The 21,406-nt window shown below is 36.8% G+C and overlaps 1 protein-coding gene across 3 annotated transcripts in view; it reads right to left on the bottom strand.

Moving 5' to 3' along the window:
- The window catches only part of ACOX1 (acyl-CoA oxidase 1), a 28,822-nt gene that overhangs the window by 6,053 nt on the left and 1,363 nt on the right, over positions 1–21,406 (bottom strand). The window contains exons 2-10 of one of the 3 annotated variants that reach the window (XM_087955767.1): positions 21,177–21,336; positions 16,157–16,317; positions 8,630–8,790; positions 6,958–7,065; positions 6,338–6,457; positions 4,879–4,994; positions 3,917–4,086; positions 2,385–2,547; positions 1,037–1,227 (exon numbers count right to left, since the gene is read on the bottom strand). In XM_087955767.1, the coding sequence (XP_087811893.1) occupies positions 1,037–1,227; positions 2,385–2,547; positions 3,917–4,086; positions 4,879–4,994; positions 6,338–6,457; positions 6,958–7,065; positions 8,630–8,790; positions 16,157–16,245 (1,118 nt within the window). In that variant the 5' untranslated portion in view covers positions 16,246–16,317; positions 21,177–21,336. The remainder of the gene's footprint in view (positions 1–1,036; positions 1,228–2,384; positions 2,548–3,916; positions 4,087–4,878; positions 4,995–6,337; positions 6,458–6,957; positions 7,066–8,629; positions 8,791–16,156; positions 16,318–21,176; positions 21,337–21,406) is intronic. The other 2 variants (XM_026667494.2, XM_026667493.2) reach the window with 2 other exon arrangements.

The following is a 21,406-nucleotide window of genomic DNA, read 5'->3' as shown; positions in this document are numbered from 1 at the left end:
ACTCAGACTGGGTCAAAAAAGCTGCACTTAACCAGAGTATTTCATACATTGATTTATATGCCCTCAAATCTGTGACAATTATTAGTGATATCACACACACACACACACACACACACACAGACTTTCTGTCCTAAACTTCTCCTTTCAGATCTTCCAATGATGCATGCATTGCCACTATAACCGAGTCCATCTACTTTGCTGGTTACATTCTTCTCTTTTCTTCCACCTAGAATTAAGAGCCTTCTTTAGAGAGCTAGGTCTTCACATAATGTATTTGAAGTAGGATAATTTGAGCCTGATAATTTGTTATCTCAAATGAGAACCAGAGTTGAGTTGTTCAATGACCCACTTATTTTCTTGGCTGTCCACGGTGTTCTCAGGAATCTTCTCCAACACCAAAGTTTAAAAACATCAATATCTTCCTATCCTGCTTCAAGCAAAAGTCTAACTTGCACTTTCACATGGCATCACAGGGAATATCATTGCTTGCACAATTCTGATCTTTGTAAATATAGACAACCACAGCATCTGAATATCTTTTCCAAGGCTTTAATGACTGCTCTACCATGATTGCTTGTTCCATTACTGTTGATGTCTATAGAGATTCTCAGTCATCCAGGTCATGGTTGTTCCAAAAGTGCTTTTTCAAGAGACAACTGGACTTTCTAATTTTTCTTTGAAGAGATTTCACTTCTCAACCAGAAAGTCCAGTTGCCTCTTGAAAAAGCACACTTGGATTTACTGTTGATGGTTGATCCTAAAAAACAGAAGCTATGTATCATTTTGATATCTTGATTATCATTCTAAGGGTGATTGTTCTACCTGTTGTCATTAGTTTGGTCTTCTTTCATTTAATTGTAGTCCCGGTTTTTTTCACCATGTTCCTCGACTTTTATTAGTAGGCCTTGCATATCTTTGCATTTTAGGCTATTCAAATAGTATCTACAGCATAGGCTCAAGTTTTTATGTTTCTTCCTTCTTGGTGTTTGAGTGCATGCAAAAAGTCACACAGCTAACAATAAGTGGTATGACTTACCGGGCAGTTTGCAACATCATCACAGTATTCTCTCCTTCATAAGTGCAAGAAGGAGTGAAGTTGACGTAAATATCAGGCAAACCACTGCAGTGGGAGTAGCCATGTCCCCCACATGCCATCCGACATTCCTCAATGCCAGCGTTGGCAGTCCAGGTACTAAAAGCCTTGAGCCCTGCAGACAGTGCGTGCAACTGAGAAAGAAAGTAATTAAGAACAAAATAATTATTTCTTCCATATTTGTCCTGCCACTAAATTCTATCTTCCCAAATTTTTGGTGTGGGGTGGAAGAGAGATGAGATTAAGAATGGTAATCCAGATTATCTCCAAGATAAAAATTCTTCCTAAAGATGTTAAAGCTCCAAGAAGAGGGCACATTCTGCCAAGACATAAAACATACTGTTCTATCTAGATTTTTTTCAAACTTTGAACCAGCAAAGCAAATCATAAGAATTCCATCTGTCATGTCCACTTTTCAATTTACACCAGTGTCACATTTATTAAATCATTTCTATAGCTGCCAAACTCAGACTACATGATTCTGAGCTTTGTATGTACATATTTACATGTAACACACATGAAGGACAAAGGCTTACAAAAATTTTCAGGATAAATTTTCAGGAATAAGTCCAATCAGAATTTAAGTTTCATTATCAGGCTTTTGTAAATAATAATAATAATTTAAACGACTGACATACCAGAAGTGGAACTCAAATCATTTTTAAGGATTTGATTTGTTGGTCTAAACAGTGAGGTTACAAAAATCACCTTGTGGCCCTCATGCCAGTGATGAGCTTATTCCTCTCATCCACTCTCATTACAAGAACATTCCACAAAAGTGTTCCAAATAGAATTAGAATTATTTATTGGCCAAATGTGTTTGGACACACAAGGAATTTGTCTCCAGTGCATAAACTCTCAGTGTACTTACAACAATAGTGATAGATCATTATTACAGTCATTGTTAAAAAATACATCCATCATAAAACATTAGATATAACACTTAGTGATAGTCATGGATACTAAATAAGCAATCAACATAAATCATACTAGGACACTCAGTAAACAATATAAATCATAAAAAAACATAAAAACTATCAGCATTTCGCTGAGGCTGCTGTTGGTGCCATCTTGAATTCAATTTAGGTGACGAAGACAAAGGGATTTAAACTGAGAGAGTATCAATCACGCCTAAGAATTTATCTGTGATATATATAGTCGCTCAATATATTTTTTTCCTGATTCTGTTCCTTCCCAGGAATTTTTTTTATTCCATTATTTTGAAAAAACAAACTAAACCGTGTAGTTGTCAATGGCAAAATTCAATGTTCTGTAAGGTCATGAGCCCCACCTCTGGCAGTTCACTCAAATCTCCATCTTGGATGTTCCCAGTGATGCGATGATATGTATCTTTCATATATGCACCCACAAAGTGGAAAGCATATGCTGTTGCTAGGAGAGGAAAGAGTTTGTACTGCTGAGTCTGATAATCCAAAATCTGAGGTTCTGGTCCCCTGTAACCAAGCAAATAAAAGAGAGAATTAAACCACCATAATGCTATGATTTAATTCCTTAGAAATGGAGAAAACCAAAGACTTACACTGTCCTAAGGGTATACTCTGATGACATATACATTTAAAGTACAAATATATTTACTTGTAAAAGTGGTCTTGGCTTGGTCCAATATGTGGCAAATAAAACTATTTCTTATTTTTTCAAAATACGAAAGAGGTTAAGTAACTAGCAAAAGACAGGAGAGAAGTCCAAAAGGTGGAGGGAAGGGGAAAAAACGCAAATAGTAAAATAGTTTAGGACATTAATTTAATGACAATTGTGAACAAATGGCTGCATTTCTAGGATAATTCTATCTTTTTCCTGACTCATTGTAGCTTATACTGTGGTTGCCGTGCAACTGTTTCTCATGTCCTGGTCCCTTCTGTATCATCACAAATTGGCAGATCCCCAGTAATAATGATTCCCAATATAGGGCTAGTCCTGACAACAACTCTGATTCAACTGTGTGTAGCCAAAATGACAAAAAAAAAAAAAAGGGATGTGTGTGTTAGAGCAGGGGTCCCCAACCGCCGGTCCGCGGACCGGCACCGCCGCGGAACAAGCCTTACCGGGCCGCTGGTTGCTGGGCGCCGCCATCTTTTTGGTAAAAAGCAATTTTTCGTCAAAAGATGGCGGCGCCAGCGCTGGTGAGCTTTTCCGGTAGAAAGCCATTTCTACCCGAAAAGCTCACCAGAAGCGCTGGCGCCGCTATTTGACGAAAATCACTTCCGTGACGCCACCGGAAGTGATTTTTCGTGAAAAAGATGGCGGCGCCCAGCTGACGCCGAACCGGGCGCGGGCGCCAGCTGACGCCGGAACCGGGCCGCGGCGTCGAAAAGGTTGGGGATCCCTGTGTTAGAGGGGGCTTGTATTTTCTTTTTACAAAGTAACTATTTCTCTGACTCACAAAATCCACAGTGAATGTTAAAATTTGCCAGCAAATTCTGCTTGTTAGATGTTTGAGGTAAGTTGGGTCAAGAAACAGACCCAGAAGATATACTATAACTTACGATAGTAGATCCTTGGAGATCTGACAGGGTTTTCTCCCTCCTTCCTGTTATACCAAAGAGAGCTAAGGCAAGACTGTCTCTTGTGCTTACTTGAGCTCTTGCACATCTTCTCCAAGGCCACTGCTGGGCTTTTCTACACTGTTCTTGTTAACTGCACTTCCCAAGAAAACTTGTTTTGAAAGTCAAACTTGTTTGTTTTTTAAATAACACACATATCTTTTCATGGACAAAAGTGTTACAGACAAGATGGCAGAGAGATTTGCCAATTTTTATGGCATTACGAAAACTGACCTTAGGGATGTTAATACAAGCTTCTTACCCAGGCTTTAACTCAGACTGATGTCTCACAGCACTATAGCGGATGGCAATTGTACAAGCTCTGGCTAAACTGCGACCAGAATCTCCAACAATCAATGAACGGATGAATACCATGGTCCCATAAGTCAGCTTGGCATTGAGAGGCTTCACATATGTGCCATCTGGTTCAACCTAGCAAAATAAAATAGTGAAGGTGTCCACCAAGTAATGGTTTGTAAGACTATAAAAATCAACATTGTACTATGTCACTGAATCCACTAAACATTTCTTGTTAGGTCCCTATTCAAAAGTATTTGTCATTTTAGAAGTAGTTCTACTCATTGGTGTTATAAATGAATGTTTTGGACATCACTGACATGAAGTAACAGGTAAATAATTTAAAACTAATTCTCTTGCTTAGCACATGTTGTGAAGCCAATAACATCATTCTCATGCTAACTAGGTCATATTAGCTAAGCAGTTTCATGTACATTGACAACAAATTAATAGATACCATCAAGGTGGTTAAATAATATAGACGACTAGCAAATTTATGAAAAGGAAGACCAGATCGTTAACATGTTATTACCATTCACTATGTAGAAGGTGGGGAGGAAGCTAGACTCTATTTGACATAAATAGTAATCATGCCTTCCCATTTACTGCCTTCATTTGACAGGGACTCTTCCTCCTCTGTTATCATAAACTGCAACAAACACATTCTTGAACACACTTCCAGGAAGCTGAGTTCAAGAGCTGTTAATGAGAGAAACCTAGCAAACAGAACTCCCAGACAAATGAGATACAGCTGAATTTTACCTCTGATGGCCCTTTCTTTAACACAAACTTGGGGATTGCTTTTGACTATTAGATGATCAATTGCCTCCTGATAATATGAAGCCTTGACTTTGGGTAGTTTCTCTTTCAAGCTGTCTGAACATCTGGTGCAGATAAATAGCAAAAACAAAACAAGGCCTAGTTTACCTTGGCGTGTTTCATTAGCATATTTTCCCGGGGGATACGGAAGTTGTCCATTTTTAAGTAGCCATTATCCATTTCATCATAGCCAAATTTTGGGCCAATGTCACCAATGGTGATGCCTGCAAACAGAATAAGCCAAAGAAATTTACCTATTATTTCTTAATACAAAATTGAATTTTTTGTGGGGAAGGGGGAGGTGGGGAATGTTCATAAAGTATCCTTTTTCCCAACGTAAATTAGTTCAAAGTGCTGAAGGCGGAAGCATCAATGATGCTAATTCCAAAACTGTGTCCTGAAAATAAGACTTGAAGGCCACAATTGCAAAAATGTTCAATTCATTTATAGTGATGGATAGATATAGCTTTCTTTTCTTTTCCCCCTAAAACATTGGTGTTATTTTGTTCCCATCTTGAAAACAAAGTGATATTAAATTCACAAATTTTAAGATTGGATAGCAGATTTTAATAATTTTTTTCTACTCTGGCATTTTTAAAATAAGTTGTTTTGGCTGTGATTTTCAGTTAGGAGTGAGTGTTCAAACTCTGTCCATTCATCAATGTAGAGGAAGACTTCCATACTATCCAGATGAGTCAGCTGTGTGTTCTTATCTAACTCTACCTAATGCACTGAGATTCAAAGTTCTTGACATCAAATGCAAAAGGAGCTACAACTTTATTATTGCAGCATGAGCTAATACACACAGTTTAGGGAATTTTAATATTAGTTGAACCTTACTTGAATTATGACAAATTAAATCTAATTAATGGATAAAGAATTATTTTTGTAAAAATGGATTCTGTTCAGCAACATTTCCCCCATTTAAATTTTTTTAAAATAGTCAAGGCTTTAAAATCATTTTAATGTGTACTCATTGTACTATATTTTCTATATTCTACTTGATATGCTGCAATGTGGGACTGAAAAACTATGTATATTTTGCTTTCTTATGAACATTGCTTCCTTTATCTCACCTACTTGAGGACTGCAAGTACTTCCTTGAATTCAGTTTTTCCCAATACAATGTAGCCCTTGAAGATTTCAAATGTTTCATGTTGGATATCACATAGTGTTCCAATATGGACTTTCTGATTCATTTATATGGCAGCTAATATGGCAACATAAATATGCTAGATATTCACTTGAGCAGACTTTCTCTACCTTTTTTACCCAGGAAAAACCCTTGAAATAATTTTCAGATGTCAGGGAATCTCTGCCTAAAAATGGCAAAAGCCATTAAAGTTTCAAAATACTATTCACCTCTAACCTACACAATCTGCAATGGTTACAACGACAAAGCAGCAGCCAGTAGCTGAATCATGATGTGTAAAAATTGTCAAAACTGAAAGCACAAAGTTAAAAACATTGTTGATTTTAAATCGCAACCTCTCAAGGAATCCCTAGCAGTTTCTCACACAACCCTAGTTGAGAAAGAATAGTAACACAATAGTGATGGACTTAATACCTGGCAGCGGTTCATGGGTTCCCAACTGACGTAGAGGCACAATGAAAGCATGTAACCCATGACATTTGTTTTGAGTATAAAGCTGAGCCAAAACAATGGCATAGTTTGATGTCTTGCCCACTGCAAGAAAGAGGGGGGGAGGGGAAATACAACTTAGTAAGTGGAAGTTTATTTGACAGTCCAAGAAGCATTCTATGTATATGTTGACCACAAAAATAATAATACAGACAACAGGCTGTTGTAGATTTTATGATGTAAAACACTTCCTTTTACTCCCAAACTAAAATTAAATAGAAGGAATAAATAATATGCAGAATTATTAAATGACGAATGTGTAGAATTAGTGAAACAGAAATATTTAATTCTGTATGATGTCTACATTATATTAGGCTAATAAAACTAATGTTAATTTTAATATGTTGAGTCTAAGGCTTAGCCCTGAAACAGAAACCAGAGGTTTTTTTACTCATACTTTCTACAGTGCAGAATAATCAAACATATTATACAACTAAAGTTATGTTTCAAAATGTATCAATAGTTAATTGATTTCACACTTTAAAAGCTTGAAGGGAAAAAAAACAGCTCTTCCTTTAGCTTTAATTGTGTAATAATACACTTACATCCACCTGGCCACCATTTAATAGAAGTCACGGTTGGGCTATTAAGGATGAATTCCTGGGTAGCAGGATCATAGGTGGCTGTGGTTTCCAGTCCTCGGAGATGAGTTCCTGTAGGCAGGTAGCAAATCTTATTTCAAAATTGCACAGTTCAGCACAAGTATACACAATTAGATTTATTTCAACAATCTTCATTAGCAATGCAAAGCCAAGCAGTGCAAATAAGAAAACTGCCTGAAAATGTACATTTACATAACGGTTAATAGCAAACACATTGCAAGAAAGGCATGCATGAAACTGTGGATGCATGTCACTCCATTAATTGCCCTATTAATGTAAGAGTGCTATCAAATTGCTGTACAATTATGCAGCTCCTTTGTCTTACAGATTTATCACCATGTGCAAATACATATTTAGGTATCTGATAAGGCAAATGAAAGAGTCCCATGATAATTCCTTTCCAAAGAAGGTTTAGGATAAAAACGGCTTTTTCTCTAAATCCAGATATTGTCCTGCACAAAAATTTTCAACATTTGCTTCTGTGATGTTTTTTAAATCCCAGATCTTCATATTCACATTCTTCCTCCTGCAGCCACTGTCAATATCCCAGTTGCAGTTCAACATCCAGAATTTTCAAAGTGAACGGTAAAATCCAACTCAGGTGATGTATTGACTTGCAGCGACATTCAAATATGCTGAGGGACTTTTTTTTAAAAAAAACTACAGATATAAGATATATATATAAAATAAAAGTAATATTTCACTGTAAAGTTGAAGTTTCTTTTTTTCTTTTAAAAACATCTTGCATTCATATAGGTAGATTGATCTTATAGATTTAGAGAATGTGATAGCACTTCTGATTTTTGGAGCGAAAGACATGTGTCCTGTTCTGTCCTTTCTTCAGAACATGAATCAGATCTGGAGCAAGGTAGAAAGCTCACAGGGCTTCCTTCTCTTGATTGTAGCATAACTTCTAAATATATATGCTGTCTTGAATGCACAAGTATGGTTTTATGGTAATAGTCAGATTTAGACATGAACATTGGATGTCTATCACATTGCTCTTCAATTTTTCCCTTTCATAAAATTGACAGAACACTTTACTTCAGAGGCATATCAGAAGGTGCAGGAAAATCTACAGAATAGAAATCATTCCAAGTGGCCCTGAAAAAGGCATTGTTTTATTTAAAGGTAATAGAAATGACTGTTTGAGAAGCCAAGACGTTTCCCAGAAAATTTATAAGTGTATATAAATTAATGATTGAATTAATCAGAGCCAATAGGAAAGATACTTAGCTGAAATAGTTTTTAAAAGGTACTTTAACTTGACAGAAGTTATATAACTCTTGCTAATCTTTATTCTTCAAGTTTACTTTCTAAAGTGCAAAAAACATTTTTGTGTAATTAGAATATTGCTTTATGTATGCCAATCATAAGGCATTCAGAAATCAAGGAAAAATGTGCTTTGACTCAATGCCATTTTAAAAAACAAACAAGCTGTCTTTGTATAATCAGAAATCTATGCCTCTATGTCCATCTGAATAGCTTCTTTTTCTTAGAGAAGCATGTTGCTGCCAACTGAACAGCCAAAAGGACCTAGGCTATCATGAAACAAAGCCAGTACTTTTTGTAAAAGCTAGTCTACCCTGTGAAATAAGACTTGGAAGTACTGTACCATGTCCCATCTCTGTCTGGGCATATGTGCCAATGATCTCCAAGTTCCAAGCAGGCATGAAGAAGCGATCCTGCTGTTCTTGGGTTGCCTGGGTTAGTAACGTGGGAAGGAACATGCCCAGGTGGAGGTCCAAAGGCTCAGGCCGTCCTTGATGAACGCAGCTGTAAATAAATGTGAGGGAAGGGAATGTGAAGGGGTATTATAAGTGGAAGCAGGCGAGATTAGAGGTGCAGATTGGACAGGGAAGACAAAAATAATGTGATAAATCAGAATGAAGCAAGCATATTTATCAAAGCACCATTCTTTCCCCAGGGTTACAGAACTTTACATCAATCCAAAGGGCAGAGGATACTCTGATCACAAAAGGAGGACTGGTTTCAGGTGATTAAAAAAAGGCAGTATTATTCTAGAAATTCCAGAATAATGTCCTCATGTTCCCTGGAAACATATTGAAAATAATTAGAGAATACAAATACTAGCTTCTGTACATACACTGAAAAAGGAACAAATCATGTTCCACAATGTAATCAAAGCAATAAAACTTTATCCAATTCAAATTTGGGGAGGAGGGAAATTACTCAAAAGCTTTTAATCAAAGCCAGTCTACATTACAATTATCCTCTTTCTTGTGTAGCTTCAATCTGTAATATTTCTGTTGTTTTAAATGCTTTTTCAAAGGTTCTTCTGGGAAGAAAAGGATGGTGCTCTTAATCAGCAATTAAAGCTAGTAAGCCTGTTCATGGCTTTGTACCAAAATGTTTATAAAGAGAAAAAACATCACCAAAAGTTCCCCAAGTCAGCAAAACATGCTTCTTAATGATAATCTAATAAGCACATTCAAACACTATGGGCTTTTTATAATCAAGGTGATTATGATATTCTTAACACAGCCTTCAATCTGGGGCATCTTTAACCTGTTACAGTACTTGTACTCAGGGGTGGGATTCAACCGGTGTTATTATCAGTTCGGTGACTACTACCTGTTTGGTGACTACCTCAGCACAAAGCAGCTGAGGTTGAAAAAGCAGGAAATAAAGGACAGGTAAGAGCCCAGGCGGGTGGGTGGGCCAAACAACAGCAAACACAGAACCGGTTCAGTGTCTGCTGCTCTTCAGAGCTACCGGTTCTATAGAACCAGGCAGAACTGGTAGCATCCCACCCCTGCTTGTACTGTGCCAAGCCATCCTCAATGGAAATCTATCATGAAGTCTCCAGATGGCCTTAAGCATGCCATCAGCAATATGGGGATAATAATGGCCTGGGATTTATACTTTGATTGTTATGTGGACAAAAATAATTAATTGGAAGTAATCTGAATATTTAAAATTTTCAAATGCATTCTGCTTTTCAACTGTGAAGTAGTACACAGCCCTTTGCTGACAAAATCTTTGCTCACAAAACTAATGGTATGAAACAAAAGAGACAGAGATGCAGAAACATCCCTCATGCTGAGCTGGGGTTACAATAGATATTGAAAGGGACTTGAGAGCAAAGGGACTTGAGGTTTGCCAAGTTTTGCATCCAGCTCATTTTACAATAAAGAGATGGAAAAGGTTATCAGTAAATGAATAAAATGTTTATCCCAGGTTTCCATAATTCTAAGGCCCATGATTAAATATTGCGCTTATTAAATATAAAATAGCAAACTTACTGTGGAAATATTATTATGCTTGCTACCAACATGGTTACAGTAGCGAAGACTTCTATTTAACCAAAATTCCAAACTATCTTTAATTATAATTATTATCTTAGGATGTATAAAATGGCACATAAGATGTCCTCATACTAATGAATGTGGAACAACTATGTATATAAATTATACCATGTTGTCAAGAGACTGTATGGCATTTGCACTAAAGCCAAAATAGTTTATTATTTTCAAATATCTATAGCAGTTTAGTAGAACAGTGACAAATAAGTTTAAAATAGCCAGAAAATAGCATGCTCAGATAATTGTCACTTGCAAATAGGAAAGAAGAATGAAATTAATTTTAGGTAGCAATGCTCAATGTGATAATTTATAGCCAGGAAAAGCACATTTTGATGGTTGAGAGTTACATTAAAAAGGTTGTGTGTAAAACTTAAGAAAGCAAAACAAATATAAAAAGCGAAAGAATAGTAGCAGTTTCAGCTATGAAAGTCTGTCATCTGTTTTCAATAGCAGAGTCCATAAAAAATGGGAAATGGTGGCTTCAGAGATATTTATGGCTTGTGAACAACTCAATCCTAATTTACAGCATATGCAGTTCTAAAACGGTTTTATTGGGATCCTATTTTTTAACCATATTTTTGGAAGCCATTGGAATTCTGTTCTCCTTCAAACAAAAGAGAAAAAAAATGGGAGACAGGCTACAGTAACAAGATGTCAGAAAGTTAACATTTGCTATTGGCATCTTATCTTGAAAGCTTTGTTGTAGGAAATGTTGCACGCTTCCCAAGGTGGGCCATAAGAGTGCGAGCTGGCTTCACACCAGAAAGATGACTGGCTTTTCCTGTAGCATCATCCAAGTCCCCTCCCCGGAGCCACCTTGGGCGCTACAACCAGGAACATTCAGAGCTGGCAGGAGTCTGACTGCCTGCACAGAGCACCAACTCATTTGCCTATCAAAATGGTACCTATTTACCTACTTGCATAGAATATGCTTTTGAGCTGTCAGGTGGACAGAAACTGAGATGAATGACAAGAGCTCTCCCCACCAAACGTGTTAGGACTCAAACCACTGGAGCAGAGACCATCTCCACCATCATTAAGCCAATCTCGTATGGATTACTTGACAGAACACCAATATTACACACTGACACGAGATGCAGAAATAAGTTAGTATGCATAGCACACACACACAAACACACACACACACACACCTTCAAGCCCCAAACAAATACCGCTATGGTCAGAGTTCCAAACAAAACCAACAATGTTGTGCTCATTCATATGGTGCTCCACTTTGCTTATTTGTAGGCTGCTCCATTCAGATAAATTGCTTGTGGGGCACAATTGTTATATTTATTTATTTTATTTATTTGATTTGCCAATTGTTTACAAGATAATAAGTATAAGTGTATACATCGTTGTGAATACATGAAATGGGTACATATAAGAAAAATAAAAGAAGAATAAGAGAAACAATAGGACAGGGACAGTAGGCACGTTGGTGCGCTTATGCACGCCCCTACAGACCTCTTAGGAAAGGGGTGAGGTCAATAGTAGACAGTCTAAGGTTAAAGTTTTTGGGGTTTGGGGAAGAAACTACAGAGTCGGGTAGAGTATTCCAGACATTGACCACTCTATTGCTGAAGTAGTATTTCCTGCAATCAAGTTTGGTGCGGTTAACTTTGAGTTTGTATCTATTGTGTGCTCTTGTGTTGTTATGGTTGAAGCTGAAGTATTCATTGACAGGTAGGACATTGCAATGTATGATTTTATATACCATGCTTAAATCAGACCGAAGACGGCGTAATTCAAGGTTTTCTAGTTCTAGAATTTCAAGTCTGGTGGCATAAGGTATTCTACAACGAGTAGAGGAGTGGAGAACTCTTCTTGTGAAATATTTCTGGACTTTCTCAATTGTGCTAATATCAGATACGTAATGTGGGTTCCAGACTGATGAACTGTATTCGAGTATTGGTCTAGCAAATGTTTTGTACGCTCTGGTTAGTAGTGTGATATTACCAGAGAAAAAGCTACGTAGGATTAGGTTAACAACTCTTAATGCCTTTTTGGCTATGTAGTTGCAGTGGGCTCTAGCACTTAGATCATTAGAGGTGAGTATTCCAAGGTCCTTTACAGAGCTTGGGTCATCAACAAGATCTTGACTATTCAGCTTGTATTTTATTTTCTGATTTTTTTGCCAATATGTAAGACAGAGCATTTATTTGTTGAGATTTGAAGTTGCCATTTGTTTGACCATTCTGATACATAGTCAAGATCTTTTTGTAGGGTAGCAGTATTGTCTGTGGTATTGAACAGCTTTACATCATCAGCGAAAAGAACGCAATTGCTCTTAATATGATCACAGAGGTCATTTATGTAGAGTATGAAGAGAGTTGGTCCTAGAACACTGCCTTGGGGGACACCACTATTGACAGGTACAGAATTTGATAGGACGCTCCCAATTTTGACCATTTGTTGTCTGTTTGCCAGGAATGCTTCTATCCAGTTATGCAGTTGTCCAGAGATACCATAGGATTTTATTTTTAGGAGTAGTTTGTCGTGTACCACTGAATCAAAGGCTTTACAGAAGTCTATGTAGATTGCGTCTATTGCTTTGCCCTGGTCGAGTTGTGTCGTCCATATGTTTTTGCAGTGTAAGAGTTGCAGATTACAGGATAGTTTTTTCTGAAACCAAATTGTTTATTGGAGAGTAGGTTGTTTGTCTCTAAGTGGAGGATGATGGATTGGTTAATAATTGATTCCATGACTTTACAGGTGACGCAGCATAAGGAGATTGGTCTGTAATTTTCAACTAGGCTTGGGTCTCCCTTTTTGAAGATGGGGATAACTGTGGCTTGTGACCATAGGTTAGGCAAGGAGCTGGTCCTGAAAGATTTTTCAAAGATTATGCTTAGAGGTTTGGCTATGGCAGTGGATAGCTTTTTTAAGAAGTAGGCACATATTCCATCCGGTCCAATAGATAGAGATGGTTTTAGATTGCGTAGTGCTTTTTCAACATTGTCTTCTGTAAAATCGATATGTATTAGATCATTGTTGTTATCTGTGGTACAGCTAGGAAATACTGGGCATGATCCATTGCTGTTTACAAATACTGAGCCGAAGAATGTGTTAAAGATGTTGGCTTTAATGGTGTCGTCGTTGCAGTCTTTACCATCAGGTCCTATCAGGGAGGGATGGACCTTGAGTCTTTTAGTTTGTTGTTTACAAAATTGTAAAAAGCACGGGTGGAATTGGTGCTTAGAAGGTTTTCCTCTTGTTTAATGTGATAATTGGTGCATTCGGTCTTTATCTGGTGGCATAAATTTTTGTATCGGCTTTTGAAATTGGCAACGTGACCGGATTTGTTTTTCCGCCAGAGTGATCTCTTTTTGGATTGAAGTTTCCTTATTGTTATGGGTAATCTGCTTTTTGTTTTGTTTTGGGAGTTGTTGTTGGTACATATAGTTTGATGACTCTTTTGACTTCAAGTAAAAATATGTTGTAATGGTCTTCAACAGTATTGCATCCAGTGAATAGAGATTGCCAATCAAGGGATGAGAGATCGTTGTCTATAAGATTATAGTTGCCTTTTTTGAAGTTACAATTGGGGATTACATCATTGTGGTGATTTTTCTGTGGGCGTATGTTGAGACAAAAGTCAATCATATTGTGGTCACTGCTGGAAATATTCATATATATATATTCAAGTGTGTGTGTGTGTGTGTGTGTGTGTGTGTGTGTGTGTGTGTGTATATATATATATATATATATATATATATATATATATATATATATATATATATATATATATATATATATATATATATATATGGTATTCCTTGTTCGGTATTTTCCACGCATTGTAGTTGTTCTTTTAAAGTTGTAGCAACGTTTCAGCAGAATCTCATCTGCCATCATCAGGCTTCTGGTTGTGTCCGCTGTGGGTCAGACTTTACAGTGGTTTCAGATTTAAATTTGGGGCAGCCTATTGCTGTGCCAGAATGGTTTTTCTTCATCCTGATTGGTTGGGAGTCTTGGTCTGTGTTTATTGGTCTCGAGTTGCTGTGTTCTGCTTGATTGGTGTCTCTAATATCTTCTGTCTGTTTTTTGGCTCTTTTTGTATCTTGATTGGCTGGCAGCATTGTGTTACTTTATTGGAGGCCTTTATATTCAATATATATATATTATATATTTATATAATATATAAAATATATATATATTCAAGTGATAATGCTTGTGGGGCGCAGTTGTTAAATTCATGGATGTTCAGATTCAAAGCAACAAAAGATTTTTCAAGAGGTATCAGTAGTCATGATTTAACCTAACAAGCCAAACTATATATACATCATTCTCCAGGACTGATTGCAGAAAGCACATTTGGAAACCAGAGCCTTTTTCATTTCATCCAGGCACATTTTTAGCTTTGTTACAATGCAGCATAATAATCACGCACTTTTGTTAAATTAGAAAAACTAGAACATTTTCAAAACAGCACTACCTCCTGATATAGGAGCATTAGCTAAATGAGGAAAAAAGGGCCATATACAGTACTTTCTTGATAGGTGTTTCTCTTCTATTTCTTCCTGTATTAGATAATTTTCTAATTTTCTTACAAACTGTTGAAGATGATAATGTTTTTAATTGCTTTCTATTTTTTCTTTCTATTTTCTTCTTTTCTTTTCTTTTCTTTCATTTGTGTATGTGTTGTTGGTTTGTTTTAATTGTAAAATTAATAAAATTTATTTATTAAAAAAAAGATAATTTTCTATCAGTTGATATCATTGAACTGCTCAGTTCAACAAATACTTATGAATACAACCACACATTCATTCTTTCCAGATTGGTTTAGGTGAAACATATCTAAAATATGTAGATTCCAATATAAATAATACCAAATGAACTTTTTCCACAAACATATACTATAATGAAGGAAGCGAGTCAAGGTGGTCTCCTCTGTTTTATTTCAGTTGGAATTAAAACCTTTGACAAATAAAATATAGCAAGAAAATAAGATGCCAGAAAGTAAATTATCCAACCACGATTCCAATCTAAATAAAACAAAAAACAAAAACCTTAATGGTACATGTAGTTAGAAAGGCATTTTAACATAATGTTTATAGCAGAATATTATTATAGTCATCTGCCCAATGTTAGTGTGTCATGTTGCAATATTCCATATGCAAATCATACAGGACCACACCAGCTAGACAGTTGGTAGCAATTCATTTTAGTTTATTTATGTTATTGTTGAGGAAGAAGAGGCAGAGCCTGGGGGCAGAGTCAAGAGGAGACAAATGCTCCAAATCCAACCCTCCTTGACTTCTGATGACTCCTATTTAGTGACAATTTAGTTGACTAGATTCTTGTGTATAGACTTGAGCAATAAATCTTCTAAACTGGAACTTAACATATGGTCCTGATTCTTTGCACCTGACAGTTGCCACCATACTTGTCTGTGTCTTGTTCAGTACATAAGCATGTAGCTTATAGTTTCTAATGTATGATATTGCCTTTAGTCTTCATGTGAAGTGCTCTGCATATAATTTTAGTACAAACTGCATATAATTTCAGTACAAACTTATTTGACGCTGCCTAACTTTAGAGAAAACTTCAGCTGGCAAGAGAAAATAAATGCTCATACCAATTCTTAAGAACATGATATACAAAAATCCAAGGCAAAGAACATAAACCACCCATAAATAAATAGTTTTTATATTGGCTTTGAACCTGTAAGACCCAAATGGTAGAAACCCCTCCAATAGCCCCAATCAACACATTAAATTCAACCCAGGACTGCGTGTTTGCTCTTTACCACTGCTGGGCAGATTTGAATAATACTGTATTGGAATACCCATATATTTCTGAAAAGAACTAACCGTGCCCCAATTCCGTCTGAGCATAGGTGCCGATTATCTGGAAGCTGGAGGCCAGGGGCAGCCACTTCTTTTTCTGAGCATCTGTGCATTGGCTCTGTAAGGTGGGCACAAACATGGTGATGTGCACATCAATGGGTGCAGTGTGTTTGCCCATGCATGTTCTGAGGGAGAGAAAGATGGCTGATCAGGTCACATCCATTAGTCCAAGGGCCGAGGGCCTTTGCTCCAATTGTAAATAGGCATGTAGGCAGATGTTTCTTTTCATTCTTTCAGTTTCAGTGATATTAGAAAAGATGCTGAGAAAGCACCACATCCATGTAGTTTTCTGGGTACTGCTTCAGCTCTCTTCCCAACCTAGTCTACCACCCTGAGATTTCCTGACAATCTTTTATCCAAGTCCTAATCAGAATTCCTTAAAACAGTATTTAAGCTGTTTCTGTTACTCCCAGTAAGCTAAACCTATGGGCAGCCATAATATTTAAATACTTACAATGACCTCAATTACACACAAAACAAAGCCATCCATCACAGTTGATTCACCCAGTGGATCAAAATAAAGAGTACGCTGCAACATGTTGCAGCCATTGTTAAGATAATTTCAACTAAGTTTTGTCAACTGAGTAGTTGCTGAGAGTAAAAGAAGGATGCTTAAATAATGCTGAATGCAGATTAAGTCATGCAGCTGCACCTCATTGTGAGCCAATTATGGGCATCCTCTTAATTAAGGGGCAGAATATATTCATTGGTACTAATTTTCCCCTGAGGTTAATTTCTGGAATTTCAAACCCTGCCTTTACATAAATAGGTTTCTGCAGGCCTTGATGAATCACAAAAGGGAGACGACAAATGAGAACTGAGAATCCTTGGTGAATAGGGAAAACTGGGCAGGAGGGCAAGTAAAACTCAGTAGGGTAGAGGAGGGCAAGGTTGCTCAAAGTGGGGAATGGGCACATTTCAACAGGTTATTGTAGATTCCTTATATCGTGGCTAATAGCAGCCATGGAATCATTGCTCTATGTTGTATAATATAGCTTGGGTAGCTTGGTTTGTTCAGGAGTTACACACAGTTCCTAAGTAATTTCTAAATCCTTGGTGAAAGAGGCATGGAATCCATGATTAAGATTTCAAATTAAATTCTGGATTTAACCAGATAAACATTATATTCAAGTGGTGGGTGGAGAGCACATCAACCATGTTTAATAGCTCCAATACATAGGCACATGCATATACACGTTTAGAGAGGTGTTTATACCTATGACCTACAAAAATAGGAGTGCCACTTTGGATATCTTCCATAACAACAGGTAATTCAATGCAAATCACATAATGTTCAAGCCATTCCTCAATTTTTTTAAAAAATGATTTGATGCAAATCTATTACGGTATGTTTTAACCTCCCAGAGGAACCAGCAGAAGTTACCACTATATTTTTCAAGATTACTATTTTCCTGTTTATTACATATATGGAAATTATCTTCAATAATCCATCTTGATTAGAATGGTTAGAGCTTGCATCATCTTTTGTACCTTTGACCAGGGTAAGAAATAGATAAAGAGGAACATTCTTTATACAGTATATTGGCCTATGTCTGTTTCTCACCTGGCCTACCATGTTTGAGAGCCAGGAAATATCCTATTTCTCTCTCTCTTGTCTTTCTCTCTCTTCAAGATATGGTTTAATTAGAAGTGAGGCTTTTCTATCCAATGTATTTCTTGATAAATTGTAATTAATGTTAATTGACATTTGTTGATTATAGGGCTAAGCTGTATTAAGCTGCATCCAAGGCCATTTTGAGTGCAGGTAGTCCTCGACTTTCAACAATTCATTTAGTGACCATTCAAACTTATAACAGCACTGAAAAAAGTGACTTATGACCATTTTGCACACTTATAACCATTACAGAACCCCAGTGGTCCTGTGATCAAAATTCAGAGAATTGGTTATGACAGTTGTGGTGTCCTGGGGAGGATTGATTGCCTTTTGCAACCTTCTGACAAGGGAAGCCAATGAGGAAGCCAGATTCTATTAATAAATGTGTTACCAACTTAAAAACTGCAGCTGATTCACTTAACAATTATGGCAAGAAAGATCATAAAATGGGGCAGAATTACTTAACAACTGTCTCCCTCAGCAACAGAAATTTTGGGCTCAATTGTGGTTATAAATCAAGGATTACCTGTACTTTTTGGAATGGGTTGTATTACTAATCAGTTTTCTTGTAGTGCTCTGCATATGGTCCAAAGCACATCCTTTAACAAGACTCTGGTTAACAAATAGCCAACAAGAGTATTAGAGTGCAAATTCTTTCCAACAGTTGCAAGAGCAAATAGAATTAAAAACAGCACTGCATGACATCAAATTCACATTTGACAATTGGACTAGTTATCAGAATAATTATCAGCATTTCAATTATTCTGCTGAGCACCTCTTGACATTCAGTAGATTTTTTCTGTAAATGTAAAAAAAAGTCTTTTGCTTTACATTTCATATTTCAAACAGTTTCTACAATAACAAAATTATTCTAATTATTTTAAGGCTTTAAAGATCAATATCAGGATATAAATTGTGCCCAGTAGGCAATTCACAGTCAGTGCAGGTCTTTGTAGAATCATATGATCCCCATTTTTTGCACTGATCAGTAACTGCATTTTATGACAACCCTTATAGGCACAAAATGGAACGAATTAATGCTTTGGAACAATACCACTTGCTACAAGGATCGCTGCTTTATATCAAAAGAGCTGTTGCTTTTGGAAACTGTAGGTAGTTGCATCAAAGTACTAAGTTATGATTGTAATGCAACATAATAGCAATATCTATCCTTCATAAAAAGATTATAAACGGAGGAAAATCCGATATGCTGCCCAACTTTCCATCCTTGTTATAAATGGTAGCAAGCTCTCACTGAAATCAACTTAAAAGTTCTTTTTCCCCAGACAATAAAAGTCAGCATGGAACCCACCCTTTAGATCAGTATGCATTATGTGTACACAAGTATTAGTCAGGGTGAACATAACAAAAAAGGCAACACAAAATAAAAATGCGATATTAGTAGTAACATCTACATTAAAGATTACCAATGAAATAGTTTGTAAAATAAGGCACCTCTTTTGTAAATTTATCCCCTATTTGCACATACTGCCCCCACTTCTTGAATGTATATAAATATAAGAGAGAGAATATGGAAATATGGACTCGTATTTCAAACTTGCAGTAAACTCAACTGAAGTACAGGTAGTCCTCGACTTATAAACATTCACTTAATAACCATTTGAAATTACAAGGACACTGAAAAAAGTGACTTATGACCATTTTCACACTTAAAATTGTTGCAGCATCCCCACAATCATGTGATCAAAATTTGGATGCTTGGCAATTGGTTCATACTTATGACGGCTGCCGTGTTCCGGGGTTACGTGATCATCTTTTGCAACTTTCTGACAAGCAAATTCAATGGGGAAGCCAGATTTTCACGTCACAACCGTGTTACCAAATTAGCTGCACTAGTTCACAACTATGGCAAGAAAGGCAATAAGGTGGGGAAAAACTCACTTAACAACTGTCTTGCTTAGCAACAGAAATTTTGGGCTTGATTGTGGTCAAAATTGGAGGACTACCTGTAAATTAGTCCCAGAAAAATGCATATAGACTCCTATTATCAGGGGATAGATCTGTTCAGCCTAATCAATGGTTTGTAAGCCTTCAGGTAACCCCCAACTGATAGTCATAACTGGGACCAAATGTTCAATTTCTAAGCAAGGTACTTAAGTGAGTCACACCCGATTTTATGCTATTTTTTTGCCATAGTTATTAAGTGAATCACTGCAGTTGTTAAGTGAATCATGGGATCATTAAGCATTAAATCAACTGGGAAGATCACATGACCTCGAGCCACTGCCACATTTGCAAATCCATGCCAGTTGCCAAGCACCCAAATTTTGATCACGTGATTATAGGGATATTACTACAGACAGTCATAAGTAAGAAGACCAATTATAAGTCTCTTTTCCAGTACCTTTGAAACTTAAAATAGTACTAAACAAGTGGCTTTAAGTTGAGGATTACAAGTAGAGAACATAGGGGGTATCTATATCTGTCTCTTTAAATAAAATTACTTTCCTTTCGTTCCCTCCTGCATGAGGGATGAACATTGCAACGAACCAACAAAGAAGAACTAAGTCATCCTCCTCCTTCCATGTCATGCCAGCATTCAAAGGCATTTCTGCTTCCAGTAGTGATTCTTGTTGTCACTTGCTTTAAGTAGCAAGACTTTTATTTTCAGTGGCAATTTTCTAGTATATACGTAAGAGAGCTTCCTACCCCACATTTACAGAGGGAAACCCGATCTGCCTATCCAGTACATGTAGTAAGACTGCTGCAATGTCAGCAAAAGAAGTGCTCCGCCCACCGAAAAAAATTGGTTTCTTCTTGAATTGATTGCAGTGCAATGACCTTTTCCAAACAATTATTAAACCAAGGGCTCAAAGATCAGCAATTAGGGTTAAGTTCAGAACGGGATGAATAACTTCCAACCTTATCTCTGCCACCAAATTCGTTCTACTGGTTACTTCTACTGACTCTCTACCAGAGAGGAATGGAAAATCAACAAGATTGAACTAGCAAGACTATTTCAACATTGGAAGTTTTCTGTCCCACGACATAAAGGGTAGAAAAACAAAAGCGGCAGAAGAGAAAACAAGCTAGAGAACTGTCGTCAATGTGAATGTCCTTAGCTGACGTTAAGTACTTTTAAAAGAAAGCAACATTATCTCGCCTGGTTAAAATGTAACGACGTCCCTAACCTTCATGAATGCTACAGTACATATATCGAGTTTCCACTGCTATAATAAAAGGAACTGAGGTTGCATAGGCACTCCAGAAAACTATGTTTAGGGAAGCTTTGCTAATTGAAGACTTCTAAAGAGTATTTTTGGAAGTCCCATGAAGGTCTTTTGAAATTAAGCATGACCATCCCTTATATCTTATGCTTTTAATGTACCCAATAATGAACACAAGTACCTTTTAAACCAGAAGATCTCTTCGGGATCTGCAATCCCATATTCCCTTAATTTCAACACCATAAGAGCACTCTTTTTGATAGCTACTTCATAGCGTTGGCTACGGGAGAGGAAATTTAAATCTTCATGGTTGAAGCTGGGTTCATTTGCAATAATGGATTCTATGGGAAGAACAGATATTAATTGTTCAGTTTTCTTCAGAAAGATATAAGACCCTGTTCTGCTAAATAA

Source organism: Notechis scutatus, chromosome 2, assembly GCF_049901735.1.
Source record: "Notechis scutatus isolate UNSWTSFEM ecotype Mainland chromosome 2, rNotScu1.2, whole genome shotgun sequence".
NCBI classification, from domain to species: Eukaryota; Metazoa; Chordata; class Lepidosauria; order Squamata; family Elapidae; genus Notechis; species Notechis scutatus.
Note: the sequence above shows the minus strand (reverse complement) of the source record. Positions and strands in the feature narration are given on the sequence as shown.